Source organism: Sebastes fasciatus, chromosome 4, assembly GCF_043250625.1.
Source record: "Sebastes fasciatus isolate fSebFas1 chromosome 4, fSebFas1.pri, whole genome shotgun sequence".
NCBI lineage: Eukaryota > Metazoa > Chordata > Actinopteri > Perciformes > Sebastidae > Sebastes > Sebastes fasciatus.
Genome location: NC_133798.1, coordinates 21,346,881 through 21,371,236, shown reverse-complemented (window position 1 = coordinate 21,371,236; position 24,356 = coordinate 21,346,881). Strand labels below are relative to the sequence as shown.

The following is a 24,356-nucleotide window of genomic DNA, read 5'->3' as shown; positions in this document are numbered from 1 at the left end:
TACTATAAATGAGACATACCATTTTCAAACATTTGAATCGTTTAATCTTGTTCAGAACAAAGTCAGTTATGTTAATTTGTAGAGTTGATTTGGTATCATTATCTGTCATTCTCTTGGTCTTTTTTTGGTTTCCTCTGTGATGACATATCTTTCAGTTTAGAATCCAGCTTCCTTTGCAGATAGGCTTTCTTATTGGGGTCCATGGATTTGTCTTTCTTCCCACTCCCGGCATAAAGAACGCCTTCTTTGCTTATTCTCATCCGAGCATGAGACTTGGCTTTATCTCCACAGCCGTGAACCTAAAAGGGGATTACAACAACAACAAAAACATTTTTTTTCCTCTTATTGTGAAATATCAATACGCAGATTAAAATACTATTCTGGCATCCATTCATTTTCAATACAGCTACATAGCCTGATAAAAACACAAACTACCATTTGGATGACTCAGTCCTGTCTTACCTCTGGTATATGATGACTGAGACAATACTGCCTGTTGCAGAACATGCAAAGCTGTCCAAGCATCAACACAGAAGCTTTACACTTGACAAAACTGCACACGCTGTCGGCCTTCACGACAGCGTTGATGAGTGTGTAAAAGTCATCATCTGGAGCGGCGGCAGCGGCGATGCCGCAGGCGCCTGGCTTCATTTTGTTCTTTCCTGGAAGAGAAATTGTAAGAGTTGAATTGTTGCAAACATAACGGAGCAGACAGGTTAAAATAACACTACAAACCTTTAGCAGACTTGGGCTTCTTTGACGACTGGGCCTGAGCTGGTGGGAGGTTGTTCTGTTGCTTTTTTTGTTGAGCATTTTCTTCCCTCTTCTGCTGCTCCCTCTTCATTCGCTCCAAATGTAAACTTTTCAAGTCTACTGAAGGTTGATGCAGTGGCTCTCTTTGGGGATTGAAGACTGTTTCTTCTTCCTGAGCGTCTTCTTTTTCTTCTTGTGTTGGCTCCTCAGCTGGTGTTGACACCACGGGCCTGGCGACGGTGATACACCTGTCTTTCCCCTCACCTTTACTCTCATGCACGAGGCCCAGCTCCTCAGCGATCTGGTGCACCAGCAGGCGGTCATGAGAGTTAAACGATGATGGGAACTGTAGTTCACTCTGATTTAAGTCCTTTAGAAAGCTCTCCACCTGCGCTCTGATCTCGGCACATCTGTTCTTCTTCTGCTCTTCCTCTGTCAGTGCTGTTATGCAGGACTTTGTGTGTTTCTCTGTACCAGCAGTGTGTGCAATATTGCTGCTGCTACCAGTGGTAGTCTTTAGTTGTTGCTTCGCCCTGCTGGGAGGCTGATCTTTAACCTTCTGTTTGGTGGATGTGGAGCTGCTGGAAGACACGTTGGCCTTTGTATCTTTGTGGTCGCGGGTGTAGTTCTGTGGCACGATGTCTTGGATGTACTCAAATGCTGTTCTGACCTCACCAAACTCAGTCATATGGTCGATCAGGGACTTCAGGAAAGCGTGATTCTGGACAGTCTGGGTGTCGCACACAACAGCGATGTGACGTCTCGCACGTGTAACGGCCACATTAATCCTTCTGTCCTCGGACAGAAATCCAACTTCCCCTAAAGTAAAAGAATGGACAAATGCATAAGTTAATGCCGCTAAAGTTCATGGTGTGGCAGAAACAGACACGACTTCGCAGCAAAATAAATTACCCTTTCTGTTGGACCGAACTAACGACAACACCACAGCCTCTTTCTCTCTGCCCTGAAATCCATCCACTGACTTTATCTCCAGCTCCGGGTGCCTCGCAGAAAGTTTCTGACGCAGAAGATCGACCTTTACAGAGATAAACACATTAAAAACCACATCACTGAGTTATTTTGAGACAACGGTTAGATCTTTTGATGTCACTTTAGATTTCTAATTTAACATTACATTTTCTATTTTGGGGATTTTTGTTTTCGTTACTGTGTAAGTGTAAATCAGAGATTAAATAACACACTAAAACTTGCGCTAAATTTTGGCGAGGAAATCCTTGCATGGCCATTTTCAAAGGGGTCCCTTGACCTCTGACCTCAAGATATGTGAATGAAAATGGGTTCTCTGGGTACCCACGAGTCTCCTCTTTACAGACATGCCCACTTTATGATAATCACATGCAGTTTGGGGCAAGTCATAGTCAAGTCAGCACACTGACACACTGACAGCTGTTGTTGCCTGTTGGGCTGCAGTTTGCAATGTTATGATTTGAGTATATTTTTTATGCTAAATGCAGTACCTGTGAGGGTTTCTGCACAATATTTGTCATTGTTTTGTGTTGTTAAATAATTTCCAATAATAAATATATACATATATTTGTATAAAGCAGCATATTTGCCCACTCCCATCTTGATAAGAGTATTAAATACTTGACAAATCTCCCTTTAAGGTACATTTTGAACAGATAAATGTGTGATTAATTTGCGATTAAATATTATAATTGATTGACAGCCCTGGTTAAGACATATTTTACGATTCCTCAAATCAGTGACTTACTTGTAGATTGTACGGAGCAATAACAGCGATGTCTTTAGCTTTAATCCCGGCGTCAGTCAACGCCTTTATGTGCAATTCAACAATGTCCACCTCACCTGAGGATAAAGTAAACATACCGTTAGATCCCACAACAAACTAACTGTAATAAAATTTTTTTTTTTTTTGCAATAAAAATGACTAACCCCGATTGCCTTTGGACTGCGCATCTGCGACCTCCATCTCACTCAGACCGCAGCCTGCAGTGTCGATAAGAAGAAGTGGCGTGCTGGTTTCTTCAACACAGGAGACACCTGGTAGATCTCTTTTGCATCAAAGACATAATTTTCAACACTTTAATGAGTTATCATTCACTGAAATACTAAAGTGAGACACTTTCCATCATCAAGCTCACACCCACTTTAACAAGTGTCTCTCTACAGAGCTGTGGGCGGTTAGTCTTCCCTGGTACATCTCTTTGGAGGCCCACTCCATGATGGCACTGTTCATGCGGTACTGAACTGTTAGCATACGGACCACTGAGTCGCCATACATCTGGATGAGTCTCTCCATGAGACTGAGAGACAAGCCTTTTGATGCAGCCCTGTAGAGCACAAAAAGAGAACAATGTGCAGCAAAATATAAAAATTATGTAACAAGAGCCAATAAAAAGGCTCTAAAAACGTATTTCTCAACCAGCCTCTTACTATGGCCGATGGGGTCCTACAAGACCACACATTTTCTGGCAAAGTTAGAACAGTTTTCTTTATTTCATAGGAGAGATTTCAAGGGCTGCCCTCTCTTAGTCGACTAATCGGTATTAGTTGATGAAGATTTCTCAAGTGGATTAGTCGTTTTCTATCCTTTTTTCATGCTGAATGACTTATTTCTAAGAAACTTATAAGCAGACGTATGAGTGTTAGTCGACTAAGAATTCCTTTGGTCGAGAGCAGCCCTAGAGATTTCTGTATTTATATTTTTATCTGTGATGTTCTCACTGGTTTGACGTGGGCAGGGCTCAATTGGTAAAGGGTGATGTCACATATTTCTGTTCACCAATCAGAATTTAGCATTTGAGTCAAAATGTGATGAGACATGTTGCACTGTCAGTAAAATCTGATCAAACAACACCCAAACAGTTCTGATGAAGCAGGTTAGCTGAGTTTCTGAGTGTTTAACCTCAGAAAAAACATGTTGTTACCCGAGTTGTTATTTAAAGCCAAAGTTGGTAACTTTGAGCAAATATGACAAAAAGTTATTTTCATAAAACGGTCACTGTATCCTGACAGTAGTGCATGAGACAGACCAATCAGAGCCGAGGAGACTCTACAGCAGCTCTCGATCACTGCTCACGAAACTTGAAAACTCCGATCAAGCAGTCAAACTAGGCAGCGCTGATCAAATGTGAATCAATATTCTGTTACTGTAATATCTATTTCTCTCCTAAAATGTTTTCAGAAACATCTTGTAGTGTACTGTTTAGCTGTAAAATGAGAAAGTTTGCTCTGACCGGTCGGCGGTGCTTGAAACTTGCAAATGCCATTAGGAGCACGAGGAGGAGGCAGAGGCACATGACTTTTTTCAGATTACCTGTCTCTTGGACTACGGTCAGGATATAGTGACCGTTTTATAAAAATAACCTTTTACCATATTTGCTCAAAGTGACCGACTGCAGCTTTAAGAGTTTAACTCTGATTGTTGCTTATTTAGTCATAAATATTTAATGTTATGAAGAAATACTTCATATGTTTTCAGGGGCTTTAAGGAAAATGTTTCAGTTGTTGTCACAGGACAAATACAAGATCCTGAATGTTATTTATATTTATATATGAATGCATAAAAAGAGGAAAGCCTGTTTCTTTACTTTTGAGATTTGATAGTAGGTGGTAACTGCTTGTAGTCTCCAGCCAGAATACACTTGCGCGCTCTGAGCAGGGCGATCCAGCAACTGCTCTCCAGAGCCTGAGCGCACTCGTCTATCACCACCCAATCAAAATGCTCTGCCGGCAGGAACTTCAGAGGGCCGGAGTCACCAGCACCTGCAGACACAGACAAGTGCTCTGTGATTGCCTTTCATCAGCACTGCAACGACTGAATTACATTTTCTTCACTCAAGGCCAATACTGACCCGTGTTGGTTGATAACACAACATCAGCCCTTTTTAGGATCTGGGCGATGGCTGTTGCTTCCCTTGTTTTCAGCTCTTTTCTAAGCTCCCCTATTTCCCTTTTGAAGTTCCCCCGCTCTCCTTTTTCACGCATCTTTTTCATTCCGATCTTGAAAATAAATAAATAAATATTACATTCATACATATACTGTATATACACATACATATATTAGGACTGTCAAAGTTAATGTGATAACGCAAATTCATTTTAACACAACTAATTTCTTTAACTCAACTTGCAATTTTTGTTGGGAAACAGGTTAAATAACGCTCCAAACTTGCGCTAAATTTTGGTGAGAAAAAACTGGCATGGCCATTTTCAAAGGGGTCCCTTGACCTCTGACCTCAAGATATGTGAATGAAAATGGGTTCTATGGGTACCCACGAGTCTCCCCTTTACAGACATGCCCACTTTATGACAATCACATGCAGTTTGGAACAAATCATAGTCCAGTCAGCACACTGACACTGAAATCTCCCTTTAAGGTACATTTTGAACAGATAAAAAATTTGTAATTAATCGCAATTAACTATGGACAATCATACGATTAATCTCGATTCAATATTTTAATTTTAATTGATTGACAGCCCTAATACATATATAGACACACACACATAAATACATACATATAACAAATCAATCAAGATGACACACACTAAAATACTTACAAATGCTTTATCGATGTCGTTACGGATGTCAGCGATGATGTTTGCGTTGTCACTCTGCGCGAGGATGGCATCTAGTGAATGTTTCTGTATGGACTCCAGCAGTCTGGCAGGGTGACCCAGCCTCAGGACCTTCGCCTTGCACCGGGCTAACCTCTCCACTAAATTATCCACAGCCACGTTAGAGGGCGCACAGCACAGGACCTGCACAAACACAGAATCCAAATATGAACATGATCCTGTCTAGACTGAGACGCAATGACAACTGACAGCGACAGAACACAGTAAATGTAACTGAATTAATCAGTAGGAGAAAAAATATTCACATATACACTAATAAAAATCTACGTTTTGCACCTTTTGGCCTCGTTTGACTGCTTGCAGGATGATCTCCACTACTGTGGTGGTTTTCCCAGTGCCTGGTGGTCCATGAATCACAGCCAGTTCTCTCTGAGACAGAGTAAAGGACACAGCTTCTCTCTGGGAATCATCCAGGTTCGAGTTAAAGAATTCAACTTCATCTGATGAAACATAACAGGATACCCAGAATTAGTGTTAGGATTGTATGATTCATGCCGATTTGTAAGGTTTTGAAATTTAGTATAAAGAGTGTGCTGCATACTTGTGTAAAGGCTAAGCACAATTTGATAGAGCAACCATCTTTTGATAATATTTGCTTTGTAAAGCAGACGTACTTGGCTGTGATTGAGAAGAAGGTTTTGAGTCTCCAAAAAGAACATTTATCAGATTGGCAGCTGGTCCATTGCCGTATCCATTTAATGTATTCAAGGCCCTGCAATCACAAAACACAGAGAAAATAAGTTGTTTCAAGGTTTCATAACTCACTTGTATCCGTCTTACATTAGAAATGTCACTCACTTCTTCATTCGTTTGTAGGTGACGTCATTTGCCAACTTTAAGAGGTTGTGAAGCGCATCTGTATCAAAGCTGAGGCCATCGTTGGAATCGTCAAAGGCCACACTTACAGAAGCTTGGCTCACCCTCGTCACTATTCCTGTGCCTATCTGTGAGGCTTCGCTGCATCCGCCAGTGTCATACAAGCCAACTATGTCCCCTGTAACAAAATACATAAACGTCACATTAAACAAAATATTCAACTGAATTCACAAAGAAACCCAGAGATCAGTTTTGGGTTTTTTCTTCCATCTCACCAGGTCCAAAGCTGTTGCTTGGCAGAGATGTGAAACCAAGATATTTTCTTGGCTCGAGGACGACGACCGTACGACCGTACAGGCCAGTGGACTGACTTGCTATCTGCAATTTCAGCAGGCAAACTCCTTTATTTTGAAGATCCTTCAGAGAGATGTTCTCCCGCCATAACCTGGGGGCAAAAAACAAGACTGTCATTTTATAGTGCCATTATGGGAAGTGCAGGATCTCGTGTTTTTGGAGCTTGACCCATACCAGGTGGGTCTCTTCCAAATTCCAATTTCATGGAAGTGCAGAGCAAAATTGCTGAATGATCCCTTCATTTAGTAAAGTATCACAGTCTGGATGTTATTTTACATACCTGGTCTCCTCTATTTCAGCCTCCCTCTCCTCCTGTAGAAGTTCAAGTGTCTTTGACACAAATTTTTCCACCGCCATCACTCACTAAAAAGAACCAAAAGATGATCAGTGTTACACCACAGATCCAAAATAACATGTCAGTACTACTTCACTAAAGCCAGTGGTTTTCAAAGTGGGCGACGGGGACCCCCGGGGGTCCTTGAATAAATATGTTTAATGCAATGCTATATTTTAGTCAAGATAAGATTGGAAATAACATGCTGTATATAATACAATTATTTATTATTTTGGGAAAATTTCATATCCATAAGACAAAGTGGTCAGGAACCAAGCCAACTTTACTGCATTTTATTAATTAATTTAAACAAGGAGTCTCTTGAACATTAACTCATATATCCTGTGACTTCCCTGCACTATGGACTATTTCCTATGACCTCCTATATACATTTTTTTTTTTTTTTTTACCTGAGCTGTACCAGTGGGTTTTTTTGTGTTTTTTTTTCTCTTTTTTCTTTATCCTTATTGTGTTTGTGAAAATAGGGAAACCCAATGAACATATTAGTGGAAAAAAAACAAAAAAAAAACACCAACAGTTGTGTAGTGGTATAAACTGATATTTGAGCTAATATCAATGGAATATCTAACATACAGATTTAAATGTAAAATGGGTGATTTCTTTAAGACTTGGACATCCTTTTTTAAATATGTTGGTGAAAAAACTTGAACTAAAGGGTCTGATAGATTGCAATATTGAAAATTCGCCAAAGGGCCATTTTTGGGTCGTAGGGCGAGATATTTATTTGTTGACTTATTTATTTTGTTTTGTTTTCTTATTTTTCTTAAAATGTTTTGTTGCATCAGTGTCGACTGCGGTAAATTGTAACGGACTGAGCGCCTCCTTATCCCTATACATATACATATACATACATAGATGCTTTGATTTTTCAAATACATATGTGATTGTGTACAATCATCTCTTTGAGTATATTAGGTGCTATGTATACTGTGTGTTAGGGATCCAAATCTGGTGTTTAGTTATTGTGACCAATGTGTGCTGATTTATTGTTGGTTTTGTCGGTGTTTGTGTTTAAAAGCATAATAAAAATATTGTGAAAAAAAATAATAAATAATAATAATTTAAACAGTATAGCACCATCATACCCTATATTAACAACAAACTAAGACTTATAAATTATTATATGAATATAATATGATGTATATAACAAACACAAACCCTGGCATTATTAAACGTATATGTAATTTGTCTTTTGTCTTATTGTCTTGTTGTTGTTGACTTGTCTATGTATCTGTACCTTTGTTAAAGAGCAGTTCAATACAGAAAGCATAAAGTCTCATACATGGATCAATAATACGGTACATCTTGTTATAACGTTACAGACTCATGTTTTTCCTCTCATGAATAACCATTGTATTGATTGTAGTTCGTTAAGACTAATCATGAGGTTAAACGAGTAGAGTTCAGCTGTAATCTTAAAGCTTCATGAATGCTAATGTGTTAGCTTTACTTTAGCATGCTACAGTTAGCATGAAACACTCACCCGGTGATGTTGATGTCAGGTGAACGTCTGAAGAGACAGCTAGAGAGATAACAGATCGTGTTGATTCATGCGACACAACCTGGAAGTATCTTGTTAATCTCTACCGTTGCACAGGTTGTTTGACTGATCTAGCTGGTCTTCTTCTATGGTGCTAGCGTGTTAGCTGCTAGCTGCTACACCGCCACCTAACGGCTCCCAGATGACGTCGCTTCACTCTAGTGATGTGTCGGTCACGAACGAACCGGCTAAAAGAGCTGGCTAAAAGAGTCGGTTCAAAGAGCCGGCTCTTTTAAGTGAAAGATAAGAGCCGGCTCCTGTCTGATGGTACGTGTCCACAGGGGCGTTTTTTTATCGCGAGGCGACGCGACGCTTCCCAACATTGGACGCTTGGTGGGCTGTCCCTAGAAACAAGGCACTCGGCTCCTGATTGGAGGAACGCTTTCCCGCTGTTGGCTGCTGCTTCAAACTGGAACCAGTATGGAGGCTCGTTTGGAAACTTTCTTCTCTTATTTCACAAAAATAGTTCACCGAAATGTGTTTCTGAAAACATTTGAGGCGAGAAATAATCCATGCAGTTGCTGAATATGTCTTTATTTTGGATCGACAACGTTTATTTTAAAAGATCTTCAGGAGTTTCGAGAGGCGGCGAGTCGCGTCGGACGCCCGTGATTTGCATAAAGTAGCCAGGACTTTATGCAAATGAGGAGCGGGCTTCCTGCACGCCTAGTCTCTCGAATCGCGACGCCACGCTACCGGAATGCATTGCGCGGCTGCTTGCATAGACAATGAATGGGGAGCGTGGAAAGCACGGAGCCTGTGGACACGTACCATCAGAGACGTTTTAATTTTTTTATATATGTATATATTTTTTTATTAATTCAAGGTAGAATGATAGGATGATCTTCTCCGCACCACGGGCACTCCATGCACTGACTGACTGAATGTTGTTTTATTGACGTCCGTGCAACCAATCAGGTGATGACAGTCAAGGATCATACCATCAAGCAGGGAGGGGCGGCTCGCTGACAGTCTACAGGTACAGAGCAGGAGGGAGAGGAGGAGAGAAGTTTTTATTGGACTTTATTAGTTGTAACCAACAGAAGATATTCCACAAATGTATATACAAATATTTTTGTGAATGTGACTTTACACAAAACAAATACAAAAATACATGTTTGTGGATAGTGAAATATTTGCAGATCATGGTACACATTTGTGGAATGTCTTCTGGTGATTACAACTGATAAAGTCCAATAAAAACTTCCATAGAGAAGGAGAGAAAGAGAGAGAGGAGTGTGGTGCGCGAATAGCAGACAAGATGAGTGACAGTCGGAAACAAAGCTTCATGTAAAATTATGGTATTCTGGAAATTATAAGGTTTGGTATAATTATATTGAATAATTTAAGTGATATATGTGTACACATACTAATCATAGGTCAAAACAGTACTAAATTTGTGAAAATGAAGAGCCGTTTGGGAGCCGAAAGAGCCGGCTCTTCTTTGTGTGCTGAGCCAAATGATCTGGCTCACTAAAAAGAGCCGGAATTCCCATCACTACTTCACTCGCTCACACGAGTTTTATTTTGAAAAACCACACAGTGCGGAAGTCACCAGCTCCAGAAACACGTTGAGCTAAGTTGTCAATCAAACTGGCACAAAACCGCCCGACGCGTCAAAAACCAGGCTGTTTATTATTATAAATGTAATATTTCATCAGTATGAAGAGAGCCGCTGTGGCTCGTTGTTGTGTGTGACTTTGCACCGAAGGAGGAAATGCTGGTTTCTAATCTACCAGATCTCAGTCAGGAAGGAAGCTCTTGCTCTGCAAACCTGCAGACTAAAGCGAGCTAAACCCATTTTATATATCTCACTGCTTCTTCATCAGGCTCCTGTTCACTGCGTTTTGTTGAAATGAGAAGGACATTATTCCTGCTGCTCGTCTGCATCTCATGCTGCTGGCTGGTCAGAGCCACTCTGTCAAGAACTGATGCAAAGAAGTCACATAAAGCTGAAGCTGAGGTGAGTACAACTTAGATATGTTATAACTTCAGGTCTGTACCTTGACATGGGTGTGAGCTGTGTGTGCTGTCAGGTCATACAAGTCCTCCTTGTTTGCATGGCATGTCATTGGACTCACCTGCATTGAAGCCTTTAATCCTCACCTGTCCTATGATGATGGTTGTCACTGATATTGTTCTGCTTTTTCATGTGATCTCACTGTTTAGACATCTCCAGCTGACTTGTCTGTGTTGGAGAGAGGCCTGGTTGTGTCAGACCCGCCCTGGAAAGACATAGTGAAGGAGGAGAAGAGACACTGGGCTCAGATCAAGAAGACATTTCAAGGACCGGTGCTTGGATATGTCACACCTGTAAGGCCACCAACATGTTTATGTTTCTACCTTGCTGCTGGCAATATTTGACATCACAGCTTTAACGGATATAGGTTCAGATTAGGGCTGTCAATTAATTAATCGCACATTTTTTTATCTGTTAAAAATACACCTTAAAGGGAGATTTAAAGGTTCCATATTGTGCTCATTTTCAGGTACATACTTGTATTTTGTGTTTCTACTAGAACATGTTTACATGCTGTAATTTAAAAAAAAACCATTATTTTCCTCATACTGTCAGCCTAAATATACCTGTATTTACCCTCGGTCTGAAACGCTCCGTTTTAGCGCATTTTGACGGAATTGCAAAAGAATTGCGTTGCTAGGCAACAGCTTGGGTCCATGTGTACTTCCTGTCAGCTGATGACATTCACATACACTGCAACCAGGAATAAACTGGGACACATTGAGAATGTTTACGTTTATAATTATGTAAAGGGTCTAAATATTGTATATTTGTGACATCACAAATGGTCAGAAATCCTGACAGCTTATTTCAAATGCAGAGTTTCTGAATATGGGCTGTGTGTATCTCCCTGTGGATTGAGCGTTTCAATACTTGCACAGTATTTATTTAGGACTTAAGCCTGCTTTATAATAACAAAACATGAAAATCTCACTTTTTTATAATATGGGATCTTTAATATGCTTATCAACATGGGAGTGGGCAAATATGCTTGCTTTATGCAAATGTATGTGTATATTTATTATTGGAAATTAATAAACAAAACAATGACAAATATTGTCCAGAAACCTTCACAAGTACTGCATTTAGAATAGAAGATATGCTCAAATCATAACATGGCAAACTCAAGCCCAACACGCAACCACAGCTGTCAGTGTGTCAGTGTTGTATTAAGACAGACTTGAAACGATCCTTTAATGTGAACCTATCCTTGTTTTGACTCAATATCTGTAAATTACATGTCTTATCTTTGCCATCCTCCAGTGGAATTCCCACGGCTATGACGTTGCCAAGATATTTGGTGCTAAACTAACTTCGGTGTGTCCAGTTTGGCTTCAGCTGCGCCGACGGGGACCAGAAACCTTTGACGTTACAGGACTCCACGATCATGACCCAGGTAGGGGATCCACGTCACTGACGGCAAATGGAAGTTGTTTTCTAGTGATTAATGTACATAAAGGTGTGTTTTTGTCTGTCCAGGCTGGGTCAAAGCTGTACGCAAGTCGAACAAAAAAGTCAGGATGGGTGAGTAGATGTCCTCCCCGCTGCAGACCACAACTCACATCCGTTAGTGTGTAAGTGCTTTCAAATGAGACTCTTATTGTTTGGTCATTTATTTGAGTTGCTCTGTTTTCTTTGCCCTCAGTGCCTCGGCTGTTATTTGATGGCTGGTCTTACCAGGACTACATGAGCGTGCTGGGGAGTGAAGATGAAATTGAAGAGCTGGGAAGTGAGCTGGTGGATGTTGCGAAGGTGATTAAGTGTTGCGTTTAGCTTTCACTCCCTTGCAACAGTGTTGTGTTAAATCTGTCTAATGAAGCTGTGGCTCTGCAGACTGAAGGCTTCGATGGTTTCACGTTGGAGCTGTGGAGCCAGCTGGGAGGTAACAAAAGGAAGTGAGTTATTCTGTTGACGCATCTATTTTTACTCTGACCATAGATGATTCAAGAAGGCAATAGAAATGATCAAACATGTAAAATCTTGTCTGTGCAGGGAGCTGGTCCATATGGTGAAACACCTATGCGAGACCTTGAAGGCTAAAAGATTAGACTGCATTCTTGTCATCCCACCTGCTGTGACAAGGTGAATGAAATCAGTTTAGTTTCAGGGACTTCAAATGCCATATTTAAAAAACAAACAAACACAGAAATTGGTTCCGACTCACCTTTGCCTTTTCTGTTCTCCATCGTTATCAGTGTGGGGCAGCCAGGTATGTTTGGCAGGGAGGAGTTTGAGCAGTTGGCCCCAGTAGTCGATGGATTCAGCCTCATGACATACGACTACTCCAGTGGTGCCAGGTGAGTCACAGACAAGTGATGTCCGTGGATTCATTGTAGCAGAAATGTTTTAGGTAATGACACGATTACACTAACTGACAAGAAGATGCACAGCATTAATGCAGACAATGTTGTCTGGTGTTTTTTGTTTGACAGACCGGGCCCGAGCTCCCCGCTGCCCTGGGTGAGAGACTGCATTCTCCAGCTTGCTCCCAACACTCAGTGGAGGCAAAAGATCCTGCTTGGACTCAATATGTATGGCCTTGATTTTGCAAACCAGGGAACAGAGCCAATCCTGGGAGGAAGGTAAAATAATACTGCTGAAATACTTTATTTACATTTTAGCGATTAAAGTTTCATATGGTTAAAACGATTTAGCATTGCGCTAAACATGGTCAGACTCACGATGGACGTTTAAAAAGAGATAAAAACTGATGCTGCAGAACCAGGTTCATCTTATTTTTTGTTATAATCTGGCACCTACATTACCCACAATGCAACTCGACCACCTACAGTTTAGTAAGAGATTCTGGTATGTTACACTAGTAGTGGCTAATGTAGGCCAAGGCCTATTGAAGGAGGCTGGGACACGGGCGGACGCTGGTCTTGGGGTATGGGGTACAACACATGCACAGTGTAACTGAAGCTGCGCCGTGCGTTGCAATTGGCTCAATTTCGGCAAGTACAGACAAGATTTTACTGCACGTGTTGTACCCCAAAGATATGACGCGTTGTTGACGTGTGACCCCGCCTCCTTCAATAGGCCTCAATAGGCGCGACCCCAGGCTGCTTGAACGTGCTGTCTGATCAGAACCTAAGACCTGTAAACAAACTTAAACATGTAAAATCGGTGTAGTTCCCCTTTAACATCCCTGAAAACTTTCAAATCATAACTGTTTCTCAACATAAAATATTCATGACCAAATAAGCAGCAATTAAAGTTAAAGTTTGGAGAAATAAAACATCCCTGTGTGGATCTGGTTTGATCAGATTTGATTGACAGCAACCTGGCCAAAGTACATGACATCACCTTTTTCCAACTAAGCCCCGCCCTCGTCAAACCAGCGAGAACAGCAACGACAAAAACATAAATAAATACATCTCTCAAGTGAAATAACCCAAACTGTTTTAACTATGAAAAATTGCAAGTTTTGTGTCATTCAGTACAGTAGCAAGAAGTCGTAGTAAAAGGCTGGGGAAAGAAAATGTTTTCAGGGCCTTGAACACGCTCTTAAACTTGTCTCTATTTCCTGCAGGTACATTGAGATTTTGCGAGAACACAGGCCAAAACTTCTCTGGGACGAATATTCTGCAGAGCATTATTTCACTTACAGGAGGTACTGATTTAATTAGTTAAAATCAACAAATTAAGCCTTAAATCTTAAACTTCCGACAGCATCTTTTAACAAGATCTATGACATTAATTTCAGGAGCAATGCAGTGAAGCAGGTGGTGTACTATCCGTCATTGAAGGTAAGTCTTTTGCACATTTTAAGATCATTTAAGAACATTTGCCTTTCACTTTATTAATCAAAGTGTTTTCATTAGGTTTACTGCTACATGGGGGAAATTAACATTATTTACATTATTTTTACAGTCAATCTACCTGAGGATCTCTTTAGCTACTGAACTGGGAACAGGGATTTCCTTATGGGAATTAGGACAAGGACTGGACTATTTCTATGACCTCCTATGAGTCATAGTGAAGACTGTGGACTTTGGACCATCAGCACATGGAGTTTTCTCTTTTTCTTTGAACATGGAGCACCAAAAAATGTGCTGTTTGCAGGTGTCATTTTTCTGTTTTTAAGGTACATGAACTCTGAAAAGAGCCGTTGACAGGATTTAGTTAATATTCAACTTGTTTTACGGGTCATGAAAGTGTTCTGGGTTTTGTTGATTCAAACGATACTAGCAGCAGACACAAGGTACTTCAGGATGTTTTATTCCTTTTCATTGATGGTACTGTGGAAACATTTAAATTTGTACAGTTTAGTGAAGAGTGCAACACCAGAGGGTGCATGATCATCAATATGTATAACGTTTAAATGAAGGGTTATATTCTTCTTGTTCACGTGCCACAGACTTCTGCAGCCTTTCTTCAGTCCAAATCCACAACTCTTCTGCTGTTTCGCTCTCCATTGCCATCCTTCTCTGGCTTTGAACATCAACAAGACATTTGATTGTGTGGCTTTTATTAGGTTTATAATAACAGCATTGAAAAGTAATGAAGTTGTATTTACAGTGTTGCCAAACATCTGTTCTGATCCAGCCATCTTCCAATATTTGTCTGAGATGAATGTTTGTTTAATTACATGAATATAAATGTGGAACAACTACGCAGTTGAATTTGAGTGCTCCTGATGTTTATTTTTACTTGGCACTAGAGAGCAGGATTAGATTATTTACAGCAAGTGAGGTTGACTGCATATTCTGACCAGTTATTAGGTGTCTGTCTATGACTACGTGCACAGCATCTTCTTGACTTGCTGGAAAACAAAGAGATAAACATGAGAGGGTTTTAGAAATGCTGATTAAGTATTTACTTTACTAAATTAGTATCTGTGCTCTGCAGGTCAGCTCACCTGTGTATGATCCACCACTGTCTTTCACAAAGTCCTCCACGACCAAGGGCAGGTTGGCAAAGTCCGGCCTACGCACCAGTTCAAACACTGACGGCTTTCAGCAGAAACAGTTACCGTTATTAAATACATTCAACACATAAAGATATACTTGCCTTCATGTTTAACTGAGGAAGACTCACCCCTGTTAAGCTGTAGCCGCTGAAGATCCACTTCTGTCCTTCAGTGGCACAGCACAGTGCCGACACTCCCTGTCCCACTGCACAAACAGGCTCTGCACACAGAGGAACAAACAAGTCTCTAACACCGGACATTAAGATCACAACACTGACTGCTTTTTAAAAAAATGAGCCTCACACTCACTTTGTTGAGAGATGAAGTGTGTGAGGATGCGGTGCAAAGAGCCGCTGTGTGCCAGGTCATTCAGCGCTCCGGGGCAGTCCGGGATGAGCAGCGCCTGATATCGAGCACCTGGAGAGGGTCATCGTGGTCAGGTCACGGCGACATATCAGAGTACAACAGCATAGATAAAAACAGCCAAATGACCATGAAATGAATATTCTCACCATCTATAGATTCAAGTTTAGCTGGTGTTGCGTAGGGTTTCACGTTGAAGTCCTGCACCCATCTAGCTGTGCTTTCATCGACTCCAACAAAGTCTATTGGCTTCCCCTGCAATAAAAACAACTAGAATTACCACCTCATGGTTGTATGCTTCCGCCAACCACTCAGATTGCATTACAATTTACATCCATGTATGTCTAAAATGTCATCACTCCATTATTTTTATCCTATTAGACATTTGTGTGAAACTGTCATAATTAGCATATGAATTCTTGAGTTATGGCCAAAAACATTTGTTGCTGTTAACAAGCATTTCTGATTCTTACAAACAGTCCCTTTAAAATGCTCCTGCATGTATTTGTTAATTGTAAAAACAGATTAGTATAATATTCTATAATAATAAAACTGTGAAATGATTCATTCTGCATAATTATTACTTTTACTTTTGACATTTTGCTGATAATACTTCTGTGCTTTTACTCAATGAATATTTTGAATTCAGTAACTTTTTTAATTTTTACTTGTAATGGAGTATTTTTTTTTTAACTTTTACTTAAGTAGATGATATGATATGAGTAGCTGCTGTTTCCAATATCAAGAATGAACTGTGAAGCTCAAAGTAACATTTTGATTATTTTTTCTAACTGCTATAAGATAAGATATAAGATAAGATATTCCTTTATCAGTCCTGCAGTGGGGAAATACAGCAGCAAAGGGGGTAGTGCAAAAAACAAGATGCATCAGCTAACACAGTTAAAAAAAAAAGAGCTAAACAAAGTGAAACAAAATATGAACCATTTAAATAGAAGGAAGTATAAAAAAAGTGGAAAATGATACAGCACAGTGAAAAGGAAATGAAATTCCACCTGAAAATATTGCACAGTATGAATAACACCTGAGTAGTAATAATGATAATGATATTGCACAGTCATTATACAGTATAGATATTATTTTTATTTATGTATTATTATTATATTTAGGTATAGGCCTACTGCTCAAGTCTCAAATCAATATATTTGTATATAACAATACCACACTGATATCACTGATGATGTGTGTACTTAGTTACAGTCTTCTAGCATTCCCTTTTAATATTCATTTTGGGTAAAATGATCCTTCATACACCTGAGTAGTACTGATAGACAGTTAGTGCACAGTAAAGTGCACTTCTATGACACATAATCACGTGTGGGATGCTGAGGTCACAGATTAACTGTAGAAATATTTTTTATGGTATTTTTCAGTTAGAAGCAGTCTTACCCCAGGTGTGGCTGTCTGGAGGTTAAACACAGAGGAACAGAGGCTGAAGGACTGATGGAAAGATGCTGCTGACACTCCTGAAGGAACAAAACACACCAGTTTAAACCAGAGTTCATCTTAAATGTTAATCTAAGATAGCTAGCAAGTGATGTTTGACCACAGCTGACAGGTTAATTAAACTAATGACTAACGTTAGCTGAGCTCTAACTGATCCAGAACTGTCTTAGTGAACTGAGTGCTCCACTTTGTCCCTGTTGTTCTCTAACATTATACATCTAATGTCTCTATGTAAGCTATCGACCCACCTTGAGGAGACGCACTGGCCACAATCAAACACGTTGGTTTCGCAGACATTTCATTTATCTTCGTGTTGCCTCCACGTGAAATGTGTTTATCTTGTTTTAAATGAATAAGAAGATAATTGTGGGTGAAATCATTCAAGAGAAATCCGCGAGAAAGGAGGAAGTACTGTCAGCTGACAACAACATCCGGTGAACGATTTCAGAATAAAAGCTCACTGTCACAAATATACAATATGATCATGTGAAAGTCATTGGCAATAATAATAAATGGCAAGCATTTTTATTTGCATTTCAACAAACACATATATTTAGTATTTAATCACAATATTTTTGTAAATACTGTGTGATACATATAAAAAAACTAACTAGATACACAACAACACTGATTGCAAATGTAGCCACAGCATGCTCATGTTTCTCTGTGATATAAAATGTGTTTTTTGGTTACAAGTTTATCCACACATCATAATCTTAACATAAAAGGGCTGATATTTAAAGCTGCAGTGGGTAGAGATGGAGCAAATATGATTATAAAACGGTCACTATATCTTGACAGTAGTACATGAGACAAGGAATCTAAAAAAAAGCATATGTCTCTGTGTCCTCTGGTGTCCTCTGGTGCTCCTAATGGCATCTGTAAGATGTCACAGACAGGAGGAAAACAACCAATCAGAGCCCAGCTGGAGTCTGCCATCTATGAACCGGCTGTCGATCACTCGCAAACTCTGATCAAACGGTCAAACTAGGCAGCACTGATCAAATATGAATCTGTTACTGTAATGCCTATTTCAAATATTTTCAGAAACATCTTGTAGTGTACTGTTTAGCTGTAAAATTAGAAAGTTTGTGAACTGGCAGCCATGTTGAGATCTGTTGAGGAAATACCAAGCACCGCCCACCAGCTGGAGCTCAGCCAATAGGAACGCTCTCTCTCTGAAATGACCTGTGATTGGCCAAAGTCTTCATTTTTTAAAGCCTGAAAACAGAGCCATGAGGGGGTACAGAAGGTTCAGAAGTCACTTGAATTACAATATGCTGAAAGGTTATTATGGGATTTTTGCCCAATGATGCCAAAAATATTCTGTCTACTGCCACTTTAAAGTATGTAATGGCATTTTGCAGAAAAAGAACGATGTGTAAATCATCATGTCATAATTTGAGTTGGCAATTTCACAGCATCCAAAACTGTGTGAGTAATAGGGGCATTAATATACCTAACCAAACATTTTACAATTCATGATATGACACATTTTACGATATTAAAAAAGTTTTAAAAAATCAGGACGGATCTTCTTTCAAATTTTGATAAAGGCAGCACGTAAACATCATCCCCACAAGCTGAAAGAAAAATAGACACAAGGAACTTGTTAGTTTCACACTACACATAGAAACAACCATTGTTCACAGTACAGTTCCTGGCAGTTTGCACAGCATTAAAAGAGATGTTCATATTAACTTGTATTTTGCTCAGTGGTTATTGCTTTACCTGTAGAAATGCAATCCCTATGCCCACTGCACCGAGAATATACAACTGACTCAGGATGAACTCCTCTAATTTCATAATGCAGCCTCCCTGAGAGCACAAGAAAGGAAAGAAATTAAGATATTGTTATAATTTAACATTTATCCACAGTCAGACGGACAGCTCTCCCTACCTCCACCTTGTAGATGTTGGAGGGATGGTCCCTGCGGCCGCAGAGGTCACCGGGACTTTTACAGCAGCTATCAGGAACGAGACGCTCGTTCTCTGCTGCCTGGATCCACACACAGTCACTCCAGTCTGAGGAGTTGTGACTGCCACAACACTTAAACTGAGAGCAGAGAGGAACACAAAAAAAAGAAAAAGATGAGACAATGGTGACTAACACTGAATTGTATTCACATGCAGGCTTAAGAAGCCAAACTATCATTTCAAATTTAACTATATCTGATCAAACTGACACTTCACACTGAAGCAATTCAGGGGGTTCAAAAGAGATGCAGCAAAAGTGCCCTCTTGGATGCCTTCTTATAAAACATGATAAAGTGCCCTCTGGTGTCCTTCCAGTGGAGAAAACAAGATAAAGTGCCCTCTACAGTGCCCTTTCAGTGGAGAAAATGGTATAAAGTGCCCTCTTGGATGTCCCATTCTGTAGATAAAACAAGATAAAGAGCCCTCTAAGGTGCACTTCCAGTGGAGAAAACGGGATGCAGTACACTAATGGGTGCCCTTACATGGAGAAAACATGATTAAGTGCCCTCTAGGTTGCCATTCCAGTGGAGATAACAAGATAAAGTGCCCTCTGGAGTGTTCTTCCAGTGGAGAAAACGGGATGCAGTACACTAATGGCTGCCCTTAAATGGAGAAACATTATAAAGTGCATTCTATGGTGCCCTTCCAGCAGAGAAAACCGTATAAAGTGACCTCTTGAATGCCATTTTCTGTGGATAAAACATGATAAAGTGCCCTCTAGGGTGCCCTTCCAGTGGAGAAAATGACATGCAGTACACTAATGGGTACCCTTAAATAGAGAAAATGTGATAAAGTGCCCTCTAAGTGCCATATCGGCTACCCTACATGCTAGAAAAACCTTCTGCGCGCTGGTGCCCCACCGCATGCAGCTGATGCCCTTTTTATTTTTGCCCCTGCCCCTCAGACAGCCTGAGTCTGCTACTGTTAAGTGGTGTTACTGTTTATCAGTGTGGCAGTTAAATCAGCTGTGATTTAAACATATAGCATCTCTTCCACACCTCCTGCTGAAGTTTATCCACAGCCTGCGTGACGCTCTCCTCCCCCGGCTGCTGGTATTTCTGCTGCATGGTCACCTTCAGATTCTGTCTGAGCTCCTCGTCCAGCTGTGAGACAGAAAGCAGCACTTTAGTGATAGTCGGGAGAAAATCTGTTATCTGCAAATCTCCTCCCATCAATAAAAATAGCCCTTGGTCAAGTTTCTTTCCTCCCCTGTAACATTCCTTTGTACCTCTGCAATGCCCTCACATAACTCAAAATATATGAGCTCCTCTGACCACGCTCCCTGATCTACATTCTCCAAATGAATTTGCAAATAAAGATTGTTGTGTTGCTTGACTGACAAAGTGAAAACAAACCATTTTATATCAACCTGTTGGAGAAACAGTTTGATATTAAATGGGAACAGGTGGCAGCGGATTACCTGGTAGCAGAAAGGGAAACACTGGAGCAAGAAAAGGGGGGAAGAAATAGAGGTGTGAGAAGGATGGAAATACAGGACAAATGAAGAACAGGCACAGAGAGGCATGCAGAGAAGATTTCACAACAGAGAGGGCAGCAACTGAGTACAAATATTTGATGATGGAGAACAAGGAATGGTGTTTGAAATCACATTAAGGGATTGTGGAATGACAAAAATACACATAACAGTAAGAAAAGAAAGTGTCAGATTTGTAATTGCTGCAGTGAGATTTAAAAAGATAGTATGGTAGCTAGTAAACAAATAATACAATATGTAGAAGAACTTATGAGGAAATATTTATGTTGAACATTATATTATATTTGACATATTGTATATACAAACAGAAGCTAAAGCATTTCACCTCTTGGTAGGTAATGAAAGCCAGCACCCCAGCAAGGATTTCCAGCAGGAAAATACAGAGCAACAAGACCAAATACTGTAGAGGAGGGACATGAAATACACAAGAACACAGCTGTGAATAACCTGAACATGAAAAATATCAGTAACAGCATTTTTCAGACGGTGTTTCAGTGCATTTCTGTGCTCAAATAGGACATTAAATGTGATTTTAAAGATGATATAAACATCAAAAATACCTGTGCATGACTAAAAAAACTAAATTTGACTCTAGATAATAACTGATTAAACTGTGTCAAAGGAAGTTACACATTACAAAGGCTATGGTGAATATATAAATAGACATAACGTCACAGAGCTTGTGCAGTTTTGCCTCTGTATTAGATCCTCTCACTTGTGTCCGTCTGTCTGTCTGTCTCTCTCATACACTCGTCAGTCCGAGCGGCTGCCTGTGATGCCCTTCATTCCTCTGGCGTGAGCTGTACTCTAAATCTAAACTCTTAAAGACACACTCTGCATGACTTTGTCTGTTATATCTGACAGTCATGCCTGTCTGACATAATGAGCTGCACTGAACTCAGGCAGACGAGACAGAAGATCACCACGGATTAACTTTCAATACACACAAACAAGGTTGTGTGGGTATAAACAGGGACTTAAAAGTGTCCTTCCTTGGTTTCTGATAGCACATATAATTGATTATATATCAATTATATATTGATTTACACAATTAAATGGTGTTCATTCAATAGTGGAGTGGAAATAAACATTTCTCTGTCACAGGGCAGTGTTTTGATCTCACCACAGTCAAAAGACACTTCATCTCCTTCAGAGTGGCACAGCATCCGATGATGCCGGTCACTATCACGATGACCCCGGCAGCTATCAGGATGTAAGCCGAGGCTGAGTAGAAGCTGGAGTTCAGTAAACTGATGTAGTCGCTCTTTTCCACCAGAGTCCACACGCCCACCGCCAACACAACGCCTCCTGCCAGCTGAGAGAAAGAACCACTATCAGCTCAACTCAAACCAGATGCTCATAAGAATGCACCACATTATTGTTGTTTTTTGCAGGTTCCTAAAATGTGCCGGTGATGCAAAAAAAAGACAACGCCTTTCACTCTCAGCCTCAAGAGACATTCAGCTAAATTAGTTTTTATTATCTGACGCACATAAATCAGAGTTTCATATCTGAGTGCAGACTTTGTTACACAAGAACTGATTCAATCTACTCTTAAAACCTAAAGTTAAGAAGGTAAAAACAGATGCTCTGTTTACTGCTGTTTATGTCTGGTGCGTTCACTCTGTATGTGCATATTAATATGCATGTGTTTTGTTTGTTTTCTGTCTGTTTTATTTGTTTAATTTATCATTACTACTATTTTACTTGAATGTTGAAATACATTTACATGTATCTGTACGCATATTTACTTTCTTTGAAATTATAGGAAATGGAAAACTTTATATATTCAACATATGGAATAGTGAATTTAATTGCCCTTCTTGGGATCAATAAAGTTGTCTGAATCTGAATCTGAATATTACAATTGCATTGTGAATTAAGCTCCATTTGTTTTACAATAAAACAAATCCTTACAATAAAGGTGAAAACTGAAATTAAAATTGATATATATAGATATATTGTGGGATTGTCTCTGAAGTATTTATTATAACTTTTAGTGCATTGCTGACACAAAATCTTACCGTTAATGTAGTTTATTAAAACTATATAGAGCATAATATTATACAGTTTTTATTGAATATACATAAGGAATAAGTTGATTTTTGAGAAAGTGAGAAAGAATAAAAATTGTGCGAGTTGTGAAGTGATTCAGTGCCGTAAGAAGAAAATCATTAATCTCTGTGGCATCTGAAGCAAAGCATATGATTTAATGCTATAAGTAAAAGTTAATTATTACTACTAATGTTATTAATAATTATAATAGTAGCCAATAGAGTTCATAACAGAGAGTTATGTTGACTTAAATACAGAGACAAATACAAAAAGTCTTCACACTTCCTTGATAACTTACCCAAAACAGAATGTTGAAGAGAAACAGAAGATATTTCAGACAAACTGTCCCACAGCTGAGCCGTTTCTCACCTCGAGCTTCCATTCTGAAATAAAAAATATACATTAGTTAGTACAAAGCAGGTTAATGTACACACAGGGAGAGCATTATACACATGAGAAACGTTCTTGAGAGGATTAGACAGCACAGCTGAACACAAGATGTTGAGAGAGCAGTTCTGCTTTCATACTATAGTTAAGATTATGATCACACAATTTACCATCTTTATACTCGTAATCCTATTAGTGTTTTATCTGATTGAGACTAGTTGCGGTAGGAATTTCCTCTTTCCGTCTGCTTTAGTTCCAGGTTTGGTGTGAAAAGGTGATTTACTGGGTGGAGTTCTAACACACAACTACAGCATACATGTATCTGACATGCTTTTATATGTGTTACCTTCTTTGAGTGACATTCAACTCTACCAAAATGAAATGTGGTGCATTTCAAACTTGCAAAAAGTTGGTATGACAGAGCAATGGAAAGAGCTCAAAGATGAAATCAAATATGTTGTGGTGAAAACATACTTAAGAACTTGTGTCACATGTCATCCAGCAGACAGATATACATTTCCCCCATCCCAGTAACTTAACCTCACAACTTCTCACGCTCCAGTGATATACCGTTGACTTTTAACTCTTCACTTTATGAATTCAAAGTCTGTTTTTATCCTAACCTGAACTGAACTTTCCTCTGCTTCTATTTTAAGAATGGTTGTGACTCTGAGCATCATGAGAGATGACAGTGAACTCTCTCTTTATACATAAAAACAAATCAAGAAAGAGTAAAGGGGCATTAACTATAAAACATTTAATTATTCAATGTTATTTTCCAGCCATAAGACAAAGTATTGCATGTGTAAATGTGATTGTCCAGCAGCAAAACAACATCTCCCAATGGTCATAATCTGAGTTATTTTTAACTCATTGTGTCATGGAAAAAGTGCTCTCCCCTTCCGCTGATACTAAAATACTCCTACCTGATTTTAGATGTTGGGCCCTGAAGGATGTTGATTATCGGGGTAACGTCTTCCCAGATCCCACCAACCCCAGCGTCAATGTGCTGCTGTCTGTGAAGGTTAACTGCAACAGTTCTCAGTTGACACTCATACCAGAGCCTCCTACTCAAGCGTCTGAGCGTCTGTCCTCTTTTGGCACAACAGGCAGCTCACCCCTCCATAAAGCTATACAGAGTACTTGGCTGCCCCCAGCTGGTTTCTCACGCTTATGAGCTCTAGAACAACTGTGCAGCTTGTAAGATGTAGTTCAAAGAACTTTAAAAGGATTATAACAA

General features: G+C 39.8%; 4 protein-coding genes across 5 annotated transcripts; 1 reads left to right on the top strand and 3 right to left on the bottom strand.

The window, feature by feature from the left end:
• Positions 1–21: 21 nt before the first annotated feature.
• ighmbp2 (immunoglobulin mu DNA binding protein 2) lies at positions 22–8,613 on the bottom strand. The gene is made up of 16 exons (XM_074632740.1): positions 8,387–8,613; positions 6,829–6,911; positions 6,470–6,639; positions 6,177–6,372; positions 5,993–6,090; positions 5,655–5,818; positions 5,301–5,501; positions 4,593–4,740; positions 4,329–4,503; positions 2,886–3,068; positions 2,671–2,789; positions 2,489–2,583; positions 1,666–1,789; positions 736–1,572; positions 463–662; positions 22–299 (listed from the first exon to the last, which is right to left on the bottom strand). Exons 2-16 carry the CDS (start codon positions 6,903–6,905, stop codon positions 99–101), a joined length of 2,988 nt encoding a protein of 995 aa, XP_074488841.1. The 5' UTR covers positions 6,906–6,911; positions 8,387–8,613; the 3' UTR covers positions 22–98.
• A 1,352-nt stretch (positions 8,614–9,965) lies between these two features.
• chid1 (chitinase domain containing 1) lies at positions 9,966–15,088 on the top strand. The gene is made up of 12 exons (XM_074632766.1): positions 9,966–10,406; positions 10,613–10,756; positions 11,727–11,859; positions 11,943–11,987; positions 12,109–12,215; positions 12,297–12,358; positions 12,456–12,545; positions 12,659–12,760; positions 12,896–13,045; positions 13,996–14,076; positions 14,170–14,212; positions 14,337–15,088. The coding sequence occupies exons 1-12, from the start codon at positions 10,299–10,301 to the stop codon at positions 14,433–14,435; spliced, it is 1,164 nt and encodes a 387-aa protein (XP_074488867.1). The 5' UTR covers positions 9,966–10,298; the 3' UTR covers positions 14,436–15,088.
• Positions 15,089–15,103: 15 nt separating this feature from the next.
• Positions 15,104–17,641, bottom strand: gatd1 (glutamine amidotransferase class 1 domain containing 1). The gene is made up of 7 exons (XM_074632776.1): positions 17,451–17,641; positions 17,146–17,222; positions 15,888–15,993; positions 15,685–15,792; positions 15,504–15,595; positions 15,325–15,418; positions 15,104–15,228 (listed from the first exon to the last, which is right to left on the bottom strand). The coding sequence occupies exons 1-7, from the start codon at positions 17,497–17,499 to the stop codon at positions 15,113–15,115; spliced, it is 642 nt and encodes a 213-aa protein (XP_074488877.1). The 5' UTR covers positions 17,500–17,641; the 3' UTR covers positions 15,104–15,112.
• A 70-nt stretch (positions 17,642–17,711) lies between these two features.
• cd151 (CD151 molecule) lies at positions 17,712–24,215 on the bottom strand. 2 transcript variants are annotated; one of them, XM_074632774.1, is made up of 9 exons: positions 24,043–24,215; positions 23,028–23,112; positions 21,798–21,989; positions 21,000–21,074; positions 20,600–20,620; positions 20,178–20,282; positions 19,103–19,258; positions 18,934–19,020; positions 17,712–18,785 (listed from the first exon to the last, which is right to left on the bottom strand). In XM_074632774.1, exons 2-9 carry the CDS (start codon positions 23,109–23,111, stop codon positions 18,726–18,728), a joined length of 780 nt encoding a protein of 259 aa, XP_074488875.1. In that variant the 5' UTR covers position 23,112; positions 24,043–24,215; the 3' UTR covers positions 17,712–18,725. The 2 variants fall into 2 exon arrangements, with proteins under 2 accessions (XP_074488875.1, XP_074488876.1); XM_074632775.1 differs by lacking the exon at positions 20,600–20,620 and having other exon boundaries at positions 24,043–24,212.
• Between the last annotated feature and the right edge of the window lie 141 nt (positions 24,216–24,356).

Bases quoted from the DNA above. Each gene is read 5' to 3' on its own strand.
- gatd1 (XM_074632776.1), bottom strand. From the start codon at position 17,499: ATGTCTGCGAAACCAACGTGTTTGATTGTGGCCAGTGCGTCTCCTCAA. The intron at 15,994-17,145 runs GTAAGACTGCTT...TTTTTATTGCAG, and splicing joins TCCAGACAGCCACACCTGGG to GGGAAGCCAATAGACTTTGT. The intron at 15,229-15,324 runs GTGAGCTGACCT...TTTGTTTTCCAG, and splicing joins CAGTGGTGGATCATACACAG to CAAGTCAAGAAGATGCTGTG.
- cd151 (XM_074632774.1), bottom strand. From the start codon at position 23,111: ATGGAAGCTCGAGGTGAGAAACGGCTCAGCTGTGGGACAGTTTGTCTG. The intron at 21,075-21,797 runs GTGAGATCAAAA...CCTCCTCTACAG, and splicing joins TGAAGTGTCTTTTGACTGTG to TATTTGGTCTTGTTGCTCTG. The intron at 20,283-20,599 runs GTAATCCGCTGC...TCTGTCTCACAG, and splicing joins GTTTCCCTTTCTGCTACCAG to CTGGACGAGGAGCTCAGACA.
- chid1 (XM_074632766.1), top strand. From the start codon at position 10,299: ATGAGAAGGACATTATTCCTGCTGCTCGTCTGCATCTCATGCTGCTGG. The intron at 11,860-11,942 runs GTAGGGGATCCA...TTGTCTGTCCAG, and splicing joins ACTCCACGATCATGACCCAG to GCTGGGTCAAAGCTGTACGC. The intron at 11,988-12,108 runs GTGAGTAGATGT...CTTTGCCCTCAG, and splicing joins GAACAAAAAAGTCAGGATGG to TGCCTCGGCTGTTATTTGAT.
- ighmbp2 (XM_074632740.1), bottom strand. From the start codon at position 6,905: ATGGCGGTGGAAAAATTTGTGTCAAAGACACTTGAACTTCTACAGGAG. The intron at 6,091-6,176 runs GTGAGTGACATT...TTGTGATTGCAG, and splicing joins ACCTACAAACGAATGAAGAA to GGCCTTGAATACATTAAATG. The intron at 4,741-5,300 runs GTAAGTATTTTA...TTTATTTTCAAG, and splicing joins ACGACATCGATAAAGCATTT to ATCGGAATGAAAAAGATGCG.